Source organism: Marmota marmota, unplaced genomic scaffold (assembly GCF_001458135.2).
Source record: "Marmota marmota marmota unplaced genomic scaffold, marMar, whole genome shotgun sequence".
Classification (NCBI taxonomy): Eukaryota; Metazoa; Chordata; class Mammalia; order Rodentia; family Sciuridae; genus Marmota; species Marmota marmota.
In genome coordinates this window covers 43,232,243-43,252,891 of record NW_026000229.1, presented here as the reverse complement: position 1 = coordinate 43,252,891, position 20,649 = coordinate 43,232,243, and the positions used below count along the sequence as shown (strand labels likewise).

The following is a 20,649-nucleotide window of genomic DNA, read 5'->3' as shown; positions in this document are numbered from 1 at the left end:
CTCTATCCTTTTCATTATATCTCAATTATCCATTTCAAACATAATATTGAACACTGGTGAGCTTTGAGGTGCTTCCCCCAGATTCTATAGCTTCCATAGCAGATTAATAGAAAAAGGAAAGAAACTCTTGGTCCTACAATATGAATTACTAAAATGTCATAGAGGCATATTCTAAGTACTAGTGTGATATAAGTGAAAAGCTGATCTGCTTAACGAGGTCTGCCCTGTGGGGACAGGCTGCGTGGAAAGCTTCTGAGAGGCGTGCAAAGTACCAGGGTAGGTGTCACATGTACCTCTCTCATCATCCACCAAAGCTCCACACCAATGATCTGGGCCTATCCATGCATTCGTATTACTAGCATTTTCCTTCCACTGAATGAGCTCTATTTATAGATCTGCTCCTAGACATAACAAATGGCCCAGAAAGAGCAGAACCTGAAACCCAAGAGACCCTCATTCTTACTGCTGCTTCTCCATCAGAGTGGGCGCTTCCTGAAAGAGCAGCAGGACTTCCTGTCAGTTGCCTCTCAGCCCCTGGGGCTGCACAGGAGAGAGGCTACGGGTCATTCATACATGCCCCTGAGCCCTCACAGAGGGCCAGGGAGGTGATCTGCCCCTACCTGGAGAATGAACACACTGAGGCAGGGTCAGGAGAAGGCCTGGTTGGGAAGGCAGGCTGCAGGAAGGGGCTGCACAGGCATTGAGAACTCACTCTTCTGAGCTGGCGTGCTAGGAGTGAGCTGACCACTCCCTGCCTGCAGGCACGTCTTGCCTTTCTGAGGTCCAGACCCCCAGGCACCAAAACTCTGCCTGTAAAAAAGGCCAGAGGCACTTAACAGACTCCAGTGTGCTGTATACAGACCTAGTTAAATGAGAGCCGGCTGCCAAAAAAACGATTGACTGACCACGTATGAAAAAAAAATCCTTCCAAATTAGTATGATGGATCCTATACTGTCAGAATGACCTCCCCTTTCCCCTTCCTTTGGAAGCATTTCCAGACAATAGCACCTGCATTGTTGCCATGTTTTTATACGCTTCGGTGACCAAGGACTATTCAGAGTCTGGACAAACTCAGAAAATGGTCCCTCCCATCATCTGTTGAAGGATAAAGAAAGTCAAGAAAGCTGCAGAGGGAGAAGAGAACCTCTGGTTCCATTCAGGAGATGACAGGCGAGGGTGCTTGGAAGCTAATAGCAAAGGAGTCCCTCCCTGCAGGCCCACCCGTCCCCACTGTGTGGGTGGAAGGCGTTAGTCACTCACATTTTATCCAAACCATGCGGGGCTTGTGACATAGGCCTGCTGTGCTGTGTACAGAAAAATGGCATCAGGAAGGTCCCCTGGGCCTGGGCCTCTCTTTAGGCCAGCAGCCTAGACTGGCTGTTCCTGCAGCCACAATCTCTGCATCATGCAAAGAAAACTTGGAGAGGCTAAAGGGCAAAATGACAGGCAGTGCCACAAGCTCCCTATTGGAAGTGCCATTGCAACAGTCATTTCAGCCACTGGTATCACTCTGTCATGGCCAAGTCAAGGCCAGTGGGAAAATTCTCTTCCCTCTGCAAGACAAACCACCCAATTCTGGGAACTGAAGATACTCCAAAGTGCAGTGAGAGGTCTGTATCTGACCCTCTAGGAGCTTATGATCCAATGGGTCCAGGTGAAGCCATCTGGAAAAGGTGCAGCCCCTGGAGGAAAGATCCATCTTACAGATTATTTGGCATGTACTGAGGAAGAGACAGAAATGCTGAGTGGTTGAGGAAATACCCACCTTCTCCATCCCCTGAAATCCCAGTGGTGTTGATGCTGCCCATGCATATACTCAACCAACCCCAAAAGAGCGAGCCAACCTCCCTCCTACCCAATGCCATTACCACACCATTGACAATGTGCCCAGAATTGGGGCAGACCTCTTATCTTTAAGGAAAAGTGCTAAGGAGCAGATAATAGACTACAGGAGGCAGGAGCTTCCCTGGGTGGGCTTGAGCCCTGCGTGATACCAAACATGTGACCCTGTCCCCACAGGTGCTTACATAGAGCAACTTGGTGACAGCCTGGTATGTGTCCAGCCTTCCCAACTACCCCCAACCCAAATCACTCTGTATGCAACACATACTAATTTAAAAGTATGTTTCTTTTCACTTCTTCCTGCCTAAACCCATGACCCAGTGCCCATGACCTGCATCCTACCTGCCCCTCAAAGGAAGGCCAGCTCAAGTATGGCTGACAGGTGACATCTTCTCTGGGACAATGCCCTGTTCCCCATAACTCTTTCAGTGGTGATTGTGTGATCCACACAGCAGGCTCCCAGCTTTCATCCTAATATGTTGCAGATAAACATTCTAACTTTTGTGTCCCTTTTCCCTACTTAGTGTTCAAGTTCCTTAACCCAGGGCTGCAAGTCACAATAAGAGATGATGGTTGGCAATCTGGAAAACAGTATGGAGATTCCTTAGAGAACTTGGAATGGAGCCACCATTTGACCCAGCTATCCCACTCCTCGGTGTATATCTAAAGAACTTAAAAACAGCATACTACAGGGACACAGCCACATCAATGTTTATAGCAGCTCAATTCACAAAAGCTGAATTGTGGAACCAACCTAGATGCCCTTCAACAGATGAAGGGATAAAGAAACTGTGGTATACATATACAATGGAATATTACTCAGCATTAAAAGAGAATAAAGTCATGGCATTTGCAAGTAAATGGATGGAGTTGGAGAATATCATAAGTGAAGTAAGCCAATCCCAAAAAACCAAATGCCGAATGTTCTCTGTGGTTAGTGGATGCTGATCCATAATGGAGGAGTGGGCTTCATGGAAGAAATAGAGAAACTTTGGATAGCATAAAGGGGAGGGAGGGGAAGGAAGGGGGCATGGGGGTAAGAAGGATGATGGAATGAGATGGACATCATTACCCTAAGTACATGTATGAAGACACCAATGGTGTGACTACTTTGTGTACAACCAGAGAAATGAAAAATTGTGCTCTATATGTGTACTATGAATCAAAATGCATTGTGCTGTTATATATAACTAATTAGAACAAATTAATTAATTAATTTAAAAAAAAGAGAGAGAGATGATGGTTGGGTCCACTACTCCCCTTTGCTGTCCACTGGATACCAGTTTGTGTCACACCCGCTCAGCCCCGGGGGGGCCCACTAGAGCGAGGTGCATGTGAGAATGTATTTCATTATTCCTGACTATTCTTGTGTTTCATCATTCTTCTACTTCTGGCTGCCTCTAAACAGTACCACAGAAAACGTGGCCAGGGAATGGAAAGTAAAGAGAAAAACAGTTTAATTCTGCTCCAGTCCTGATTTTCTATAAAACAGCTTGATTCCTCTGGTCAGAGTAAAACCTTCACTAAAAGGTTAAAAGAAGTCTGTTTCAGTCAACAACTAGAGGAATAAAAGTTTATTTCTCTGAGGGTTTCAGCGTCTCAGTCCATGGTCAGCCAACTCCAGAGCTCTGGGCTTGAGTTGAGGCAGAAGGTTGCGTGGTGAAGGAAAGCAGCTCAGGACAGGCAACAGGAAGCAGAAAAAGGCTCACTATATACCCCAAAGGCACAGCCCAAGTGACCCACCTCTTCCAGCCACACTCTCCTGCCTACAGTTACCACATAGTTAATCCTTATCAGTCGATTAAAACAACGATGAGGTTACACCTCTCATAATCTAATCATTTCACCTCTGAACCTTCTAGCATTGTGTCACACATGAGCTTTTGGGGGACACTTTGTATCTAAACCTTAACAAAGACAATGCCTGATTCTTACTTACTTTACAAAAGTCCTATGTAACTAAATCGGATCTGTGTTTATCGGTTTTGAACCACACGAAGGAGACAGTTTCTGGCACATAATAGGCACTGGATAATTACTTGCCAAGTGGATAAAAGAGGAAATGTATTAGACTATATTTTGATAAGATGTTTGGTTAAGGGAAGTTTAAGCTGCCAGAGATGCCCACACGTGGACGATCTGCTCTCACACCCAGGAGCAAGCGTGTAACACATCTGCACACCTTCCTTAACTGGCACTCTTATGTCCACAAGAATATGCTTCATTATTGGCTTGGTGTCTGATTAAACTGTCTTCTTGACATTAAAGCAAGAAATGGAAGACAGCAAGTGTAAGTAAGGAAAGGTTGCTGTTTCCACGAGTCCTGGGGAAGCTCCCACTTTCTCTCCAGTCCCACACCCTTAACTCCTAGGGTTAACCCCAAGAGGGAGCAAAGTGCTTCATAAGGCCAAGGGGATGCTGATTCCTCCAAAGTTTACTGTGCAGCTATTGGGGATGGTTTTCCCAGCCATGCTTAGAAGGACACGGAGAGCAGAAAACCTAAGATGGAAAAGCATGACTATCTTTCAACCCTGAAGCATTTACAACTGGAAATAAACATGGTGGATGAGGGTGATGCTTTGTGTGTTTAACAGTTAATGTTTTCCAAAATGCCTTCATAATGTATGTTATTTAATTTGGCTGCTCCATCATCCCTGTGCAACAACCTGAACAACTTGTCTCCATTATTGGATTGGGAAACTGAACGTCATAGGAGGGGAGGCTCTGGGCTGTACAGCTGGTCTGAGCCAGGACTAGAAGCCCTGTGCCTCCTGTTTCCGGGCTTCTCCTGCTGGCTCTGTGAAACAGCCTCCCCTCCTCTCCCACCCCCTGCCACATGCCCCTTCCTCTATGAAAATCACATGTCACACCATGGCCAAAAGTGCACACTCAGTTTTAACTGCTATGCCAAGCTGTGGTCTGCTAAACCCTTCCAGACTGCTTCAATAAGGTTCTTTATGAACTGCGGTGCCCAAGGTATTTGCACCAATTTGTTCCAAGAGGGTAGTTTGTCAGAACATTTGCTTCCTGAAGCTTCGTGTCCCTGAAATACCATCCACCCAAATTCACATGTGGTTTACCACGACTCCCAGCATCATTACAGCTTCTCAGCTAAATATCGAGGGTTACACAAGTCTGGGGGAATACAAGACAGCTGGTTGGAGAGGTGCATTCCAACCTAACACGGCTGGCTTACCAACTAACTCGTAAAGCTCAAGCAATTGTGGGCAACTTTAAATCTTTATAAGGGTTATATCCAATAAGGCTAAACACAGGAAAGTATTTTTGCAAACCATAGAATATTATGTAAAATTGAGTTACCACTATCCCATTTCCTCCATGTGCATGATCTACTTTTCAATTACCTGTGGAAAATCGTTCCCTGCCACTTCCCTGGTGACTCAGCATGCTTCTTGTTGGCTCACTCTTTTTGGAGATGCCATGTCTCAGGTGACGTGATACAGGGTCTGAGGTTCTGGGTTTTGGACAGATATGCCTGGGAGGACAAGTGCCAGAAGCTAATTTGCCATGAGGAACTGAGAAACCTCCTGGGGATGGCTCATACTAAAGGGAAGAGGAGCTCAGGCCGCCAACCCTGAAGGCATGGATACGCAATGCCTTAGCAGTCAACGGGAAGGAAGGGACTTTTAGTCCTAGGATGCCCAATGCTTAGATGTATCTCCATGTCCAACCTCCCAGGTGAACCCTATGGAAAGTGGGAAGGGAAAGAGGGGTTAGGAAAAACTAAAACCGTGTTTCTCCAAAACCTAACTAGGATTTAGGAACATGAGGTACACTGCCTTGGTTTATGTGACTACAACAAAATGCCCTAAACTGGGCGATAAGTTTTGGATGTTGTTTGTGCTCTAAAGATTGGTATATTGGGAGCTTGGTCCTCAGAGTGACAGTGTGGGAAGGTGGGACCTTCAAGAGGTAGGGCCTAGTGGGAAGTCCTTAGGTCAACTGAAGTTGTATTCCTGGAAGGGGGATCCCAGTCTCTGATTTCCTGTCTGGTGATGTGATCTCCTCTTCAAACATGTGCTGCCCACACAAAGCTAAAAAGGTCTTTACCAGAGCAGAGCCAACGCCAGCATAAATCACCAAAACTGTGAGCTAACTAAACCTCTTTTCTTTATAAAGTTATCCTGCCTCAGATATTCTGTTATAGTAATACAGAATGGACTAATACACCCAGTGATTTATAAACAACAGAAAATTATCACTCATAATTCTAGAGGATCTGGGAAGTCCAAGATCAAGTGCCAGCAGATTGTATGGAGAGGGCTTATTCCTCATAGATAATACTTTCTATGTGTTTTCACATGATGGAAAGGGGTAAACAAGTCCCCTTGGACATCTTTAATAAGAGTTCTAATCCACTCATGAGGGTGGAGCCCTCATGACTTAATCATGTCCCAAAGTCCCCACCCCTTAATATTACTGTATTGGGGAGTGGTATCAACATATGGATTTAAGGAAACACAAGCATTTAGACCACAGGACACACAGAAGAAATCTCCTTCTGTTCTCCCAATGCCACCACACTAAAGACCCTGAGGCTACAACAGCTCAGTGGCATCCACCAGCTGTCCTGGGAGACGGTGACAGCTAGAGAACATGGTGGTAGCCAAGATGAAGGGGAAAGGGGGAAGAAATGGGGAAATGGATTGGTCCCTTTCTAATCCATTTCATTATACTTGAATTGGTGGCAATGAAGCACGACCAATCCACTACCCCCAGGATCCAGCATGAGGGATCTTCTACACTCACCAGATACTTACGGTACTTTGCAAGGATCGAGGTATTAAGTGAATGAGTGTGAGAAAAGCCATTGAATGTGGGTTTACTGCTGTTAAAATGTCCCACATGTACTTACAGCTTGTAAGGACTGGATCATCTTGACTGGAAGAGTACTCGTCTTATTTGCTGACATCTCAGAGGTCAACATTGTTTCAAAGGAGCAGACATAACAAGGTTATTTCAAAATATACTCAGTGAGCATCTATTTTCTGCCTGGCCCTGTTGTAGGCCCTGCAGATACAAGCAGGTGTGTCTCCATGGTGTCTGTTCTTACAGGTCTTACCATCTAGGGAGGAAGGCAAGCAATTCTTCACAGACGCTGATTCACAGTCTCAAATCAACAAACACAAAGAACTGTGCATAATGAGCTCAGGAGTGAAGAACATCTTAAAAATAAACCCACTTCACAGTTTGGTCTAAATTCAGCCCTGTCTGCCTCTGTATCTATGCTCTAGTAGGCGATGAAGCAGCATGGCCTTCTGGACAGAGGACAAGAATGCCCGGGTGTGGCTAAGGCTCTGGACCCAAAGACAAATAGGAGCTGTGCTCTGCACTGAATGCTCATGTCTTCTCCAAAATTTATATGTCAAAGCCTAATTCCCAATGTGATGGTAATGACAGAGGTCCACAGAGCTCTCCGCCACGTTTGCCATGGAGGACATTGCGAGAAGACTGCCATCTACAAACCAGGAAGCAGACCTTGCCAGACACCAAATCTACCAGCACCTTGATCTTGGACTCTCCAGCCTCCAGCAATAAATCTTTGCTGTTTAAGCCACCCAGGCTATGTCATTTTTGTTATGACACTCCAACAGACCAAGACAAGCAGTGTCCAAGGTAAGTCACTTCTCTGAGCATCTTTGTCCACATTGGTTACCTAGGGCTAGAAATATTTACTTGCCTTTCTTGCATGTCTCAAGGAAGTGACCAGGGAAGTGAAGGGCAAGTATGACACTATGCACAAAGACAACTGGAGATCCAAAATCTCTGAGGGGTCACCAAAAGGACAGCTCTGTCTCCAGGTGGATTATAATAATTTTTTCTTCAAAAATAGCAGCTTGATGGCAACTGCATTATTTGATTTTATGTCTTTCTGTCCAAGTTCTAGTGCCCAGTTCTCAACGAAGCTGAGATGTTTGGGGTTGTGCTCCTGGAAGGGATTGTGGGATCCCAGTCCCTGAGATGTTTCAGTGAATCTATTTTCATGGATTATTAATATTTACATCAAGATTTTGAGAAAAGCAGATTATCCACAATCATGCCAGTGACCTCAACCAATCAGTTAGAGGTCTTAAGAGAAGACTGAGGTTTACTGAAGAGCAAGGAATTCTACTTCCAGACTCTTTGGACTCAAGATGATCAGCTCTTCCCAGGGTCTTCAGCCAGCCTACCCTGCAAATGTTCAGCTTGCAAGAAAATGAGATTTAGGAGACTTATCACATTTCATTTTTGTACTCTTATTTTAACTGAGAAGGTAGCTGGAGATAGTATGGAGTATCTGCAAACTCCTGAGGCCAGTAAGTACAAATTCCTCTAGGTCCCACCATACCTTTGCCTCTTCCCCTTTTTCCCCAATGGATGAAAGACCAGAGATCCAGGACGCCACTTTGCTCCAGTCTCATCCCCTCCCACCTCCTCAGAGGCCTGCTCTTCATTCCACATCTTCAACTCTGCCTGTCCGATGGGTCTTGGCAATTAGCACTCAAATAAGTTCGAATCTCTTAGAATCTCAAACAATGACCTTAATAAAGACCTTCCTCAGCTCTAAACCACCTGTCCCCCAATCCTTCCACCATGACCTGACATTCTAGAAACACATCTTTACATTGTATCACCTTCCGTTTTTCCCATCATCGCTTCAACCCACTGCACTGTGATTTCGGCCCATGATTCCACAGAACTGGTTCTGTACAAAGCCCCCAGCAGCTTCTGTGTAGCCACACGTAAAGAATACTTCACACCCAGTGGTCTTGTTGCACATGACCTTGCTGCTGATTTTGACAACGGTGACTACTGCCCCTTCTTGGGACACTCTTTCCTGGTCTTCTGTAAACTTCATCTTTCTAGTTGTTTTTCTTCTTGGCCCATCTCCTTCAGCTTCCTTTGTTGATTCCTCTTTACCTACTTGGCTATTAGGTTTTGAGTTCTCTGGGCCTTCTTTTTAGGTTCTCTGTTCTTCTTGACACTCACCTAGGACAACCTACAGCATCAGCCACCAACATGGGATGATTTTAAACATCTCTCCCTTCACTCCTGTGATATACACATCTAAGTACCTGGATACCTTGAAGCACTTTAAACACACATAAAAATAACTCATCATTTTCATCTCCCCTATTTTGCTCCCACCATTTAACAAACAACTTTGGAATTTCTTATTTTTAGCCATGTAATTGCTCAACACGAAAAATGAAAATCACCTAGGATTTAAGTTCAGCACGGGCTCCAGGTAACCCCAAAGGACATGGGTCAAACTGGAGGTCCCTGACTACCCAAAGACATCCTGCAAACCTGATGTTCTCATTGGTTCCCCAGGATGGGGATAACCTAGGAACAGATTTTAGTCAAGATATCTGGGTCTAGAGTCAGCCCCAGTCCTTCCTCCAACTGCAGAGACAGACACTCTAGGCAGAGAGGAAGTGAGGCTCCTGTGCATTTTTTAAAATTTTCATATATAATACATATAATATTTTATATATACATTTAGTTGTACATGGACACAATACCTTTTTTGGTTTACTTATTTTTATATGGTGCTGAGGCTCAAACTCAGTGCCTCACACGTTCAAGGCAAGCGCTCTGCCACTGAGCCACAACCCCAGCCCTCTGCAGTTTTGTTCACTTCTGCCTGCCCACCAACCTTTGAATAGGAAGCAACTGTTGCCACCCTGTGACAGAGTATAGGTACTGCAGCTCCTTTACCAAGGACAAAGCATGGTGGAGTGAAGGATCCTCAGTACTTACCACCTCTTCAAGTTGGCTATGTTATCAAAGACTCTCTCCACTTGATACTTATTAAGAAAATAATCTTGGTTCTTCTTATTTAGAAATATTAAAAAATTAAGGGTCCCCAAGTTAGTGTTATAAAAAAGAATTTGGGTATCTTTATATTTGGTAATAGAGGTTTGACATTATTTGGAACCATCAGATGCTAATATTCATGAATTTGTATCTTAGTGGTTCGCTATCTGGTGTTATCAAAATGCTAGTTATCTGCTGAGCACAATGGCACACACCTGTAATTCTAGCTGCTTGGGAGGCTGAGGCAAGTTTAAAGTGGGCTTCAACAAGTTAGTGAGGCACTAAGCAAATCAGTGAGATCTTGTCTTTAAATAAAATACTTAAAAAGGGCTGGGGATGTGGCTCACTGGATAAGCAGCCCTGGGTTCAATCCCCAGTACTAAAACAAACAAACAAAAAACTAGGTATCTGGTATCCTAGAATATAGAGAAAATGAAGGTCAATTTTCTTTTAATCTGAGGCTGTTAATATTTTGAAACCTAAAGCACCTTTTTCTGGTTTGATTCATCCAAGTCCAATATCAGTGTCAGCTGTCAAAGTCAGTTTGGACTCCCAAGAACCCCTACCTCTAGAAAACAACTCTCTGAATCAGTTGCTTGGACAGTTGATAGCTTTAGCTGCTTCTTGGGATAGAATAACAACAGTAGCTATTTACTGTGTCATGGGGACCATGGAACAACCTTGAGCTTTGGGAAGATGGGCACTGCCAGGTGCACTGGAGCAGGTGCACTGGAGCACATCTAAACTGTACTGCTAAAGGATGAGCCATCAAAAATAAGATTGGGGGGGAGGGTGCTGGGGATGTGGTTCAAGCGGTAGCGCTCGCCTGGCACACGCGGGGCTCTGGGTTTGATCCTCGGCACCACATAAAAATAAAATAATAATGTTGTGTCCATCGAAAACTAAAAAATTAAAATTAAAAAACTCTCTCACTCTCTCTCTCTTAAAAAAAAATAAGATTGGGGGACTGGGGTTGTGGCTCAGTGGTGGAGTGCTTGCCTCACACGTGTGAGGCCCTGGGTTCAATCCTCAGCACCACATATAAATAAACGAATGGAGTAGAGGTATTGTGTCCATCTACAACTAAAAATATTTTGAGAAAAAAAATAAGATTTGGGCAGGCCATTAAAGATTTAAAACATGCTGTTGCTAATCCACAGAGAGGAGGCAAGCCTGTAATCAGTTACTAGCAGCTCCCACTGCCTACATGTGAAAGAGAGGTCTGGAAGCCTCATTTTATACATGGGAAAACATAACTCAGAGAAGCCGCAAGACCGCACTCAGTTAGTAAACAGTAGGGCCACAACTCAAAGTAACTTGTCGTTGCTAACAGAGAGCATGCTCTTTTCTTTATATAACATCAAGTGGGTCACTGTTCAATGGTCTTAGCTTTGTGCTTTTGTTTTGGGACAAGAACTTATACATTTGAACGATGCTCCTTACCCAGCTGTTGCTAAGGGTCCATGAAGAAATAATAATTTAAAAAAATAGCCCCCAATCCTCTCTGGGTACTTTTGGCTGATGTTTCTGCCCCACTGATCACTGAGCCCCATTAACTATCTGCAGGCTAACAACCAGGTTTCAGGAGTCCCTGAGAATATACTTCTGGCCTAGTAGGCCCTCTGCTGGTTTAGTTCTAGAACTGCAAAACTCCTGTTTCTCCACAGGTGCTTGTACAAAGGGTACTGTGGAGGCCACAGTCCACAGTCACAGTCAATTCCAGGCAGACACACACTGTTGCTAAGCTCCTGACAAGAACTTCTATGTAGATTTTTAAAAACCAGAATAGAAATGGAAAATGTCTTGACAGACCTAGATGTCAAATAGAATTTACATATGTGCTAAGGCCAGATCAACTTCTTTTTCTTTACTATCATCTACTCATTCCTCCATAGTTACAAAGTGCCTAATCTGTGCCTGAGCATAAAGCAGTGAATAAAAGAGTCACAGCCTGGCGGAGCTTACAAATTCAGCGGGGAGAGAGACAATAAGCAAGAAAACAAACATTAATTATAAATAATTTTTTTCAAAAGGCTATAGAGCTTTAAAAAACAAAAGGCCACCGTGGTAGAGTGGAGGCCTATGCAGATAGAGCAGTCAGGCAGGCCTCTCTTAGGAGGTGACCCAGAGATGTGCACAGGAGGACACAACATACAGAGTGGGAGGAACAACTTGTGCCGTGGGCAGACTGACCCAGGCCAGGGTGAGAGGAGCAGAGTACGGGTAAGGGTGTGTGGGAGATGCAGACACTTGCAATTCATGGCATGAAGGGTTATTGGGGCACAATGGGAATCCACTGACAGAACTGTAATCATGGGGATGACATGGATCTCATTTAAACTCTTCATTTCCTTGGAGAACCAGAGGTGAGAAATCAAGAGTAGAAGGGGGAAGACCAGTTAGAAGGCAGTTTCTGAAATCCATGCCAGACATAATGGTATCTTGGGACAAGGTGTCCAGAGTAGAGCTAGAGAGAAGAGCATAGGCATATTACAGATATATCTTATAAGCAAAATGAAGTAAATTACATATAATTTGGGTGTGACATGTGAAGGAGAACATCAAGGATTACTCTAGGTTTTTACTTACATATATGGCTATATAGTGGCACCATTTGTTAAAAAAATATTGATGTAAACAAATTGGGGAAGGTGGTGGATAGAGAAATAAAGATCAAGACACAGTAATTTAGCATTTCATCTAATCCTGTAAGAAAGAAGCTTGGGCTAAAAATACAAAGGTTGGCTCATCAGAAAAGAAACAGATTTATAGTCAAGGGAATGAATGAGATCTAGAGAACTGAGAGTAAGCCAGTGGGCCAGCCCTGAGCCCTGGAGGACTGAACATTTAAAGACTGAATTAGAAAAGTGGGAGAAACCTGCAAATGAAATAGACATGACTACTGTGGTCCCCCGGTATGAGTGGAGGATTGGTTTTAGGACCACCCCCTCAACATGATAATAAAATCTGCAGATGTCAAGTGCCTTATATACAATGGCATATGACCTACACACATCCTCTTGCAGACTTCAAATCACCTCTTGATTACTTACAAAATCTAACACATTGTAAATTACACATAAATAGTTGTTTTATTGCACTGTTTATGGAATAATGACAAGGAAAAGGTCTATATATATTTAGTACAGGCACAATTTCTTTTCTGAATACTTCCAATCTGTGTTTTAATCCACAGGTGCAGAACCCATGGGTAAAGAGGGCTGACTGTAAGGGGAAAGGGGAAAGCTCAAAGCCAAAGTGTGCCATCTGGGCATATGTTGACATCTTGGCACCAAAACTAAGAAGGAAAATTTTAATAAGATTTTAAGAAGGTGTGATAAATACTTCTAGGAGATTGAGGAGGATAGAGACAGAGTGTAGGTGAATTTAGGATGGAGGTTTCTGACCTTGACATAAATAGTCTAAAGTCATCTCAAAATTAATATGGGCAAAAATGATCTTCCCTTGAAAACTTGTTCCTCTTCTAGATCCTCAGGTCCTCAGGTGGTGTCATCCTTGACTCTTCTTTTTCTTTCAGCCTCTACCTCCAACTCACCAGCAAATCCTCTTGGCACTAACTTCAAAATACATCCATAACCTGACCACATCTCTTTACGTCTATAGCTATTATATTAGTCAGCTTTCAGCTGCTGTAACAAAATACCTGAGAAAAAGGTACTCCTTTAAAGAAGTAAAAAATTTATTTTGGCTCATGATTTCAGAGGTCTTAGTCCATGGGCAGCTGGCTCCATGGTTTCTGGACCTGTGGTGAAGCAAAACTTTATGGCAGAAAGATATGACAGAGCAAAGCTGCTTACCTCATGACAGCCAGAAACAGAGAGAGCACACACCTGAGGCTGGGAACAAAATATCACCTTCAGAGACATCCCCCCATTGACCTACTTCCTGTAACTAGTCCTCATGTCCTAAAATGGGGCTGCAGATATGACTCAGTGGTTAAGGGCACCTGGTTCCACCACCTCCCAATAGCACCACCAGCCAAGGACCAAGTCTTCAACACAGAATCCTTTGGGGGACAATCCAGATGCAAACTATCACAGCTATCATGCTAGTGTCTCTCCCCCACATCACTACAATAGCCTCTTAACTAATCTCCCCAATTCTATTCATCACTCCTTACCAGCATATCTTCAACAGGGTGATCCTTTTAAAAGATAGGCAGACCACAGCGCTCTGGCCAAAGCCGGCAATGGCTTCTGATATATACTCAAAGGAAAAGCCAAAGTCTTCACAGGACTATAAGGCCTATGCACTCTGTCTCCACACTTCCAGCCTCCCCGCTCCCCTTCCTGCCATCACCCCAATATCCTCTCTTTCTCCTCTCCTTGAGTCTTTGGGTTTTTGCTACATCAGCCTCCTTGTTCCCAACTTGGGGCTTCTGCTCTGGCTGTTCTCTGTACCTGAGATGCCATCCTCAGGTAGCATCACAACCTACTCACAACTCTGTCAGGTTTCTGCTAACTTTCTCAGCAAGGAGTCCCCAACCCCTGTGCTGTTCCCACCATCTCCTTCCTCTGCCTTATATTTTACAATACTTAAAGCCACTTCCCATATTCTACACCTTATTTGGATATTTAAAGACCAAGGTTATTTCCCGGTCCTGCTGCTTTGAGATTCATGTTTACTTCCTTAGTAACTCAAATAGTGCCTGGCACTCAATTATTTGTCGATTGGGTGAATGAGTGGTGAACTACAATGGACCAGGAGAGACAGAGGAAAGGGTATGGAAGACAGTCCACATCGCTATTAGAAGGAATTAGCGTAAGTGAGTCTCTGGGCAGAGGCAGTGCACATCAACAGATGAGTGGAAGCACAGCACGGCTACACTTGCATGGATTAGACGATCAAACCAACAGATTAAACCACCCAACAAATGAAATGCCATGGTCCAGGACTGGGAAAAACTCAGGCTTCCTATTTTATTTCTTTTCTCCTTATTGTCTCTGGACTATTTTCTTTCTGCTACTTTTCATCCAAGATGTAATGGACAGAATTCTAAGATGATCCTCAAGATTCCTACCCACTGATTCCTGCATAATTCTCTGCCTTTGAGTATGGAGGACACTCTAGATATAATAGGACAGCACTCCCTTGTCTTATGTCCAAAATGATAAGCCAGAGGCTATGGCACATGCCTGTAATCCTAGTGACTCAGGTGGCTGAGGCAGGAAGATCACAAGTTCAAGGCCAGCTTCAACAACTTAATGAGACTCTGTCCCAAAATTAAAAATAAAATGGGGCTGCAGATGTGACTCAGTGGTTAAGGGCACCTGGTTCAATCCCCAGTACAAAAAAAAAAAAAAAAAAGATAGGATAGACACCCCCATGATTATATAACGTTGCCATTATCAGATTGGAAGGATGTGCTGGCTTTGAAGAGGTAGCCACCATATTGTGAGAGGGAGTGTAGCTTATGGCCTGAGAGGGACTTCTAAGATCTGGAAGGGGTCATCACCCAGAGCTGGCAAGGAAAAGGGAACCTCAGTCCTACAATGAAAGGAAGTGAATTCTGCCAATACTTTAATGAGCTTAGAGAAGATCAGCTCCAGCTGAGATTGTGTCTCTGGTCAACACCTAATTTAAACCTGGTGAGAGTCTGAGCAGAGGATGACACTAACCTATGCTGACTCCTGACCAGTGGGAACAGTGAGATAACAAGGGTATAGTATTAAGCTGCCAACCTTGTGGGAACGTGTTACACAGCAATAGAGAACTGAAACGCAAGTCTCTGTTCACCCCTTAGACAGGCACCAGTCGGGAGACCTGAGATTGCTGTGACAGCACATTACCCCAAGGGAATAAGAGTGATAATGGAAACAGTCTTAATTCTGAATTGTCCCAATCACATGTTTATATCTCAATGCCCTCTTGATTCAGTTTCCTAAGAAGTTCAAATCCCAGGACAAATGTTACTTCTTCAAAGAAACGTCCCCTTGTGACTACCTCCACCCTCCCCTGAGCAGTACTCCTATCCCTGAGCAGTACTCCTACTCTTTGCTTGCACAGCAGTGGGTTTGTACATATGCTAAAACTTTTTGTGAAGATATATCATAGTAACATTTTCTATGTCCTCCCTCTGCTCACCCAAACTCTTCTCTGGGCAGAGCTGCTCCAGGCTCCCACATAGTGCCTGGCAGAGAGCAGGTGCTAAACAAGTGGATAAAATGAGGGTCTGGATGAACTCAGGCTCTGGGCCCAGGAGGGAGGGTGGGGTGTTGTGGGGGTGGCTGTTTCTTCTCCAGCACAGCTGATCAGGCCTCAGGTGTTAATGGAAACTTGGAGGGCCTTCTCCATGACAACAGCTGGGTGACTAACCAGGTGCTTCCTGTGCTAGAGGGGCAGATATTTACTCTCAGAGGGCTGGTCTGAAATGACAGGTGTGTTGATAGCAACAGGTGACTGGTGCTGACAAAGATTTAGATTTTCCCCAAAGGGGTGGGCCGGCAGCCCTGTCCTGATTCAAGACCCATGCTAGGTTTGCGAGCATACGGTTTCAAATTATTTGTGTTAATGCACTTCTGAAACCAAATGTCAATCTAAATGCACAACAATCTCACAGAGTTCTTTTTACTTGGTGGCTTAAAATCAGGGGCATTCACAGTATTGTCAGAACCCTGGGGCAGACTTCATTGTTTGGACATCACAGACTCAGGAAAGATTAAGTATATTCAATTCATTGGGTATAATGTTTGCTGGGTATGTGTTTTAAGAAAACTCAAAGAGACTTTTTCTTTAGGATCCACTCCTATGGGTAAGAATCTTTTTATAAATAAATCATTAAATCACACACAAATGAAACAAAAACCTTTCTAGTAAGTTTTACAACCACATTGCCAGAAATTTACAAATATTTAGGAGGGAAATGGTCTTGCTACTCTGAAACAATTTAATTATTCTTAATTTATTATTCAATAAAATTGTTATATTTTTAATTTTTGTTTTGTTTTGGTAGCAGGGATTGAACCCAAGGGCACTGAGCTACACCCCCCAGCCCTTTTTTATATTTTTATTTAGAGATAAGGTCTCGCTGAGTTGCTTAGGGACTCAGTAAGTTGCTGAGGCTGGCCTTGAACTCTAAATCTTCCAGCCTCAGCCTCTGGAGCTGCTGGGATTACTGGCAATGTGCCACTGTGCCCAGCTAAAAAACTTTTGACATAGTTAAATTCTTAATGTGAGTACTTCTTGGCTCCTCTTGTGTATACTGGAGTCATCTTAAGAACCAAATCAGATCATATAGGTGCTGTTTGAGAACCTTTTACAAATACTGTCTGGCATTGACTCAAAGAGGAAGGTTTCTGGGGACACAATTTCCCTAAGTTCATCAGGAAGGTAAAACATGAAGTCTGGAACCTAAGCTTTGTTTAGGGATACCACTGAAGTGCGCCCCTTTATTCATCCATTAAATATTAACTGAACAACTACTATGTAGCAGACTTGGTGCTAGGAGTTAGGGCTACAGCTGTGAATTAGATATAAAAGGTCCCTACTGGCATAGGGTTTATATTCTCACATGGGTGTATATATATATGCATGAATGTGTAAAATGTGCAGAATAGGAAGAAAAGGAAAACAGAAAGTAAAGTCCCAAAACGATGCTACTTATTTAAATTGCAAATAGTCATATACCATCAGAAAACAGTAAATACCTTCAATGCTCTGTGGGCCCACAAGGTTCATGGCCTGATGAGCTGGGTACTCCACCCGTGGTCGGGCAATGCCCAATTGCTCCATCACACCATGGAGCAGCCTCTGGATATCTGTTTCTGAGACCCTGTCAGGGGTCCGTGGGCTATAAGCAAATGCTGGAGTCCAATCGAACGCCAACCAAAACAGCAGGCCAGATAGAATGGTAGACACCATCCTGGAGACCATTTTTAACCTGAAGAAAGAACAAATTTACATCTGTTGCCTTGTCTGTCAATTGTTATAACACAGCTGTGGCAAGGACCACACAGAACCAGACTACAGTGAGAAATCCCCAGAGCTTTGCTTTTGTCTTAAGTGTCCATGCAAGGCAAGACATCACTATGGGGAGGAAATAAAGAAAGAAAACAGTCTAAAGTATGCAATTCCCTCTGATCTTGCATTCTTGAGAAAGCTAGGCTGGGATGACAGTTCTCACCCATATTATTTATGTTCCTTGCAACTCCTTAAAAGTCTTACTTTACCTCTAACTCCACTACTCTTTCCCTAACTTACTAAAACAAACAAAAACTTCCTTCAATTTTGAGAGAGGGTGACATCTTGAGTTTTTTCAATCTCAAGAAAGAAAAGTCTAACCAGAGGGAGTTAGGAAGATACAAACAACAAAGGAGCACAGAAAGTTTACGAGTGGTGGCAGCATATTTTAACTTTGCAAATGATCAATACATTTGAGATTGTGAGGAGAATGAAAGTACACACAGTTCAGGCCCTATCTTGCAGTCTGATGGGGAACATGAAGCATGCTTGTGTGATCACATACTATCTGGGTGACCTTGGGAAGTACCTCAGCTTTCTCTTCTGCAGAAGGGTGATAATAATGATGTTCCTTATGAGGCTGTTGTGAAGATAATCACGTAAAAACATGTCAAAGGGTTTGAAATACTGCCATGCACAGAGTGCACCCTATTGCTATTATGATGTTGGTAACGTTGGTGTATAACTGTGCAGGTGATGACTTGGGGAGGCCGTAGTGAGGAGAAAAGACCAAGTGGAGAGTCAACCTGCCTACATGTTGGTGTCTATGGATATGCCTGCAAAACAACAGCATAATATTCATGCAGCTTCCCCTGGAGCTGCTTAACCTGGTTAGGATGCAGGCTTCAGGCAGCGGTCAAGCACACCTCCTTTTGAACATTCTACTGGGGGTCGGGGGATCAGAACCTACAAGGAGGCAAAGCCACGTATTTTCTTTCCTGAAACTGAAGCGTTCCTTCTGTCCTTTTTTTTTTTTTTTTTCTGTAAAGAGAAGGCTTTTTCTAGTCATGGCTAGATATGAAACCTTGCTCTTCAAAGAGCTGAGAACAGTTTTTCATTGCAACAGTATACTGTGCAATTATGATGAAAAGGCCAGAGGCCTCTCCACCTTTCCCGTATTGGCTCTGAATGCAGCGTATTTGTTTCCTTCCCACCACAACGCGGTTCTGGTTTGATGGACAATCTCCTTCCTCGGGGACCTCTTTTACCCCTTATTCATAGCCAACCCCCATCCCCACCACCACCCCGCATCCTTTGTCTGACCCCAACCCTCCCCACTCCCAGCCCCGAGGGAATTGCATATTTCAGTGGGCGTCAGGGGGACCCCCGCGGGGTCAGGGTGGAACTCACCAAGGGCAGCTGGGGAACCTAGCACGGCCTGGGCCTCGGTCCGGGTCTGGCCTAAGCAAGCGAGCTGGATAGCTCCTGCGTCACGCCCTCCGCATCTTAGCTCCGCCCCGGCCCCTCCTCTAGCAGGTGGCAGTGGCCTCCCGGTAGCTCCCGAAACGCATCCCAGGCGCTGGCGCCTCTCTGGCCTGGAGCCGCAGCAAGGCCACGGGTTCTGAAAGCGCCTGCATACCCTCTTCCTCCATCGACCCGGGCGGAGGTCTTTCACCTCCTTTCTCTTCTCAAGCAGTTATCTAAACAATGTGCCTGACGGCCACTGTTCAGCATATCTTTAATTTTGTCCCGCAAACAGAATAGCTTGTTTTTTAGTTTTTGTTTTTAATTAACTCCTAGCTTAAAGAGGGAAGAGGCAATAGTAGACATGACAAAAGATGATCCTAAGGATTTTTTAGACTGGCAACGATAAGATATATACTGCTTTCAGAAGTCCTTTTACTTGAGCAGTAAAACCGTGAAGATATTTAACATAAGACGCTAGAAACTTCTGTTAAAGTGGCACACTTGGAAAGTCTAAAAGTATTAGCTGTTTTTTTAAAGTCACCCTTTATGCTACATTAAAAAAAGTATACATCTATCCATAAAGCTGTACATTCTTCCTTATGAAAATACTATTATATTGTCTTTTGTGTCAGAATAGTTTACAAACCCACTATTCTTTATTTTTACTTAATGGGAGAGACAGACTTGCTCAAGTCCTGTTCTGGGAGTTTGTTGTTTTAAAAGCAAACATCAAAACCAAGAGAAAGGAAGACTTAAGCATAAGAGCAGGGGACTGCTTCTAAAATGGCAGGGGCCAATTTGCAGACAAGATGAACAAGGTTGGGTGTGATGACCCACGTGTGTAATCCCAACCACTCAGGAAGCTGAGGCAGGACTTCAAGTTCGAGGCCAGTCTTAGCAACTTGATAAGACCCCATCTCAAAATAAAAAATGAAAAGAGTTGGTTCAGTGGTTAGCCACCCCCGGGTTCAATCTTTGGTACCAAAAAACAAAAACAAAAACAAAAACAAAGTATGAATACAACATGCACTGATTCATTCAATCTACGGCCCAGAAAATCATTCTTGAGTCTTTGCCCCCAGGGTTAACTTTAAAGCAATTAACATGGGAAATGGGATCTGGGAAGTTAGCTCCAAAGGTGGAGTTCAAAAAGCAGCAGAACTAGCAGGAATGGGCATAAAAAGTGTTTGGCAAAGAGCACCTTTTAGTCCAATTTGAGTCAAGAAATCCAGGAAAGGCAACTGGCTGCAGGGAGGGGAACTTGGAGGTAAAGGAATAAGGTGGAGTTGGGGATTCCTGAGGAGCAACAGGAGGATACCCAGGTTGATCAGATATTCTACCTGCTCTAAAGGTGATTTGGTCTGGGAAACTTGAGGCCTTCTGAGGACCCCTCATCAAAGTCTCTGAGAAAAATGAAGGAAATGGATTTCTCCCCAGTGTAGGTTTCCATTTTTCTCCAACCTAGAACAGTATTAAGATAAAGACAAATGTATATTATGTCTAGGGCAACCTCCCATAGGAGCTCAGCACCAAGGAGAAAAAAAGTGCTCAAGATTTGGCATTTAGTGCCAGCCCCCCCAAGACCCAAGTAACATGTA

At 44.0% G+C, this 20,649-nt stretch overlaps 1 protein-coding gene across 2 annotated transcripts in view; it reads right to left on the bottom strand.

Moving 5' to 3' along the window:
- Positions 1–19,151, bottom strand: part of Scg5 (secretogranin V) — a 54,709-nt gene extending 35,558 nt beyond the window's left edge. For both annotated transcript variants that reach the window (XM_015480250.2, XM_048792968.1), the window contains exons 1-2: positions 18,995–19,151; positions 17,332–17,564 (exon numbers count right to left, since the gene is read on the bottom strand). In XM_015480250.2, the coding sequence (XP_015335736.1) occupies positions 17,332–17,557 (226 nt within the window). In that variant the 5' untranslated portion in view covers positions 17,558–17,564; positions 18,995–19,151. The remainder of the gene's footprint in view (positions 1–17,331; positions 17,565–18,994) is intronic.
- Between the last annotated feature and the right edge of the window lie 1,498 nt (positions 19,152–20,649).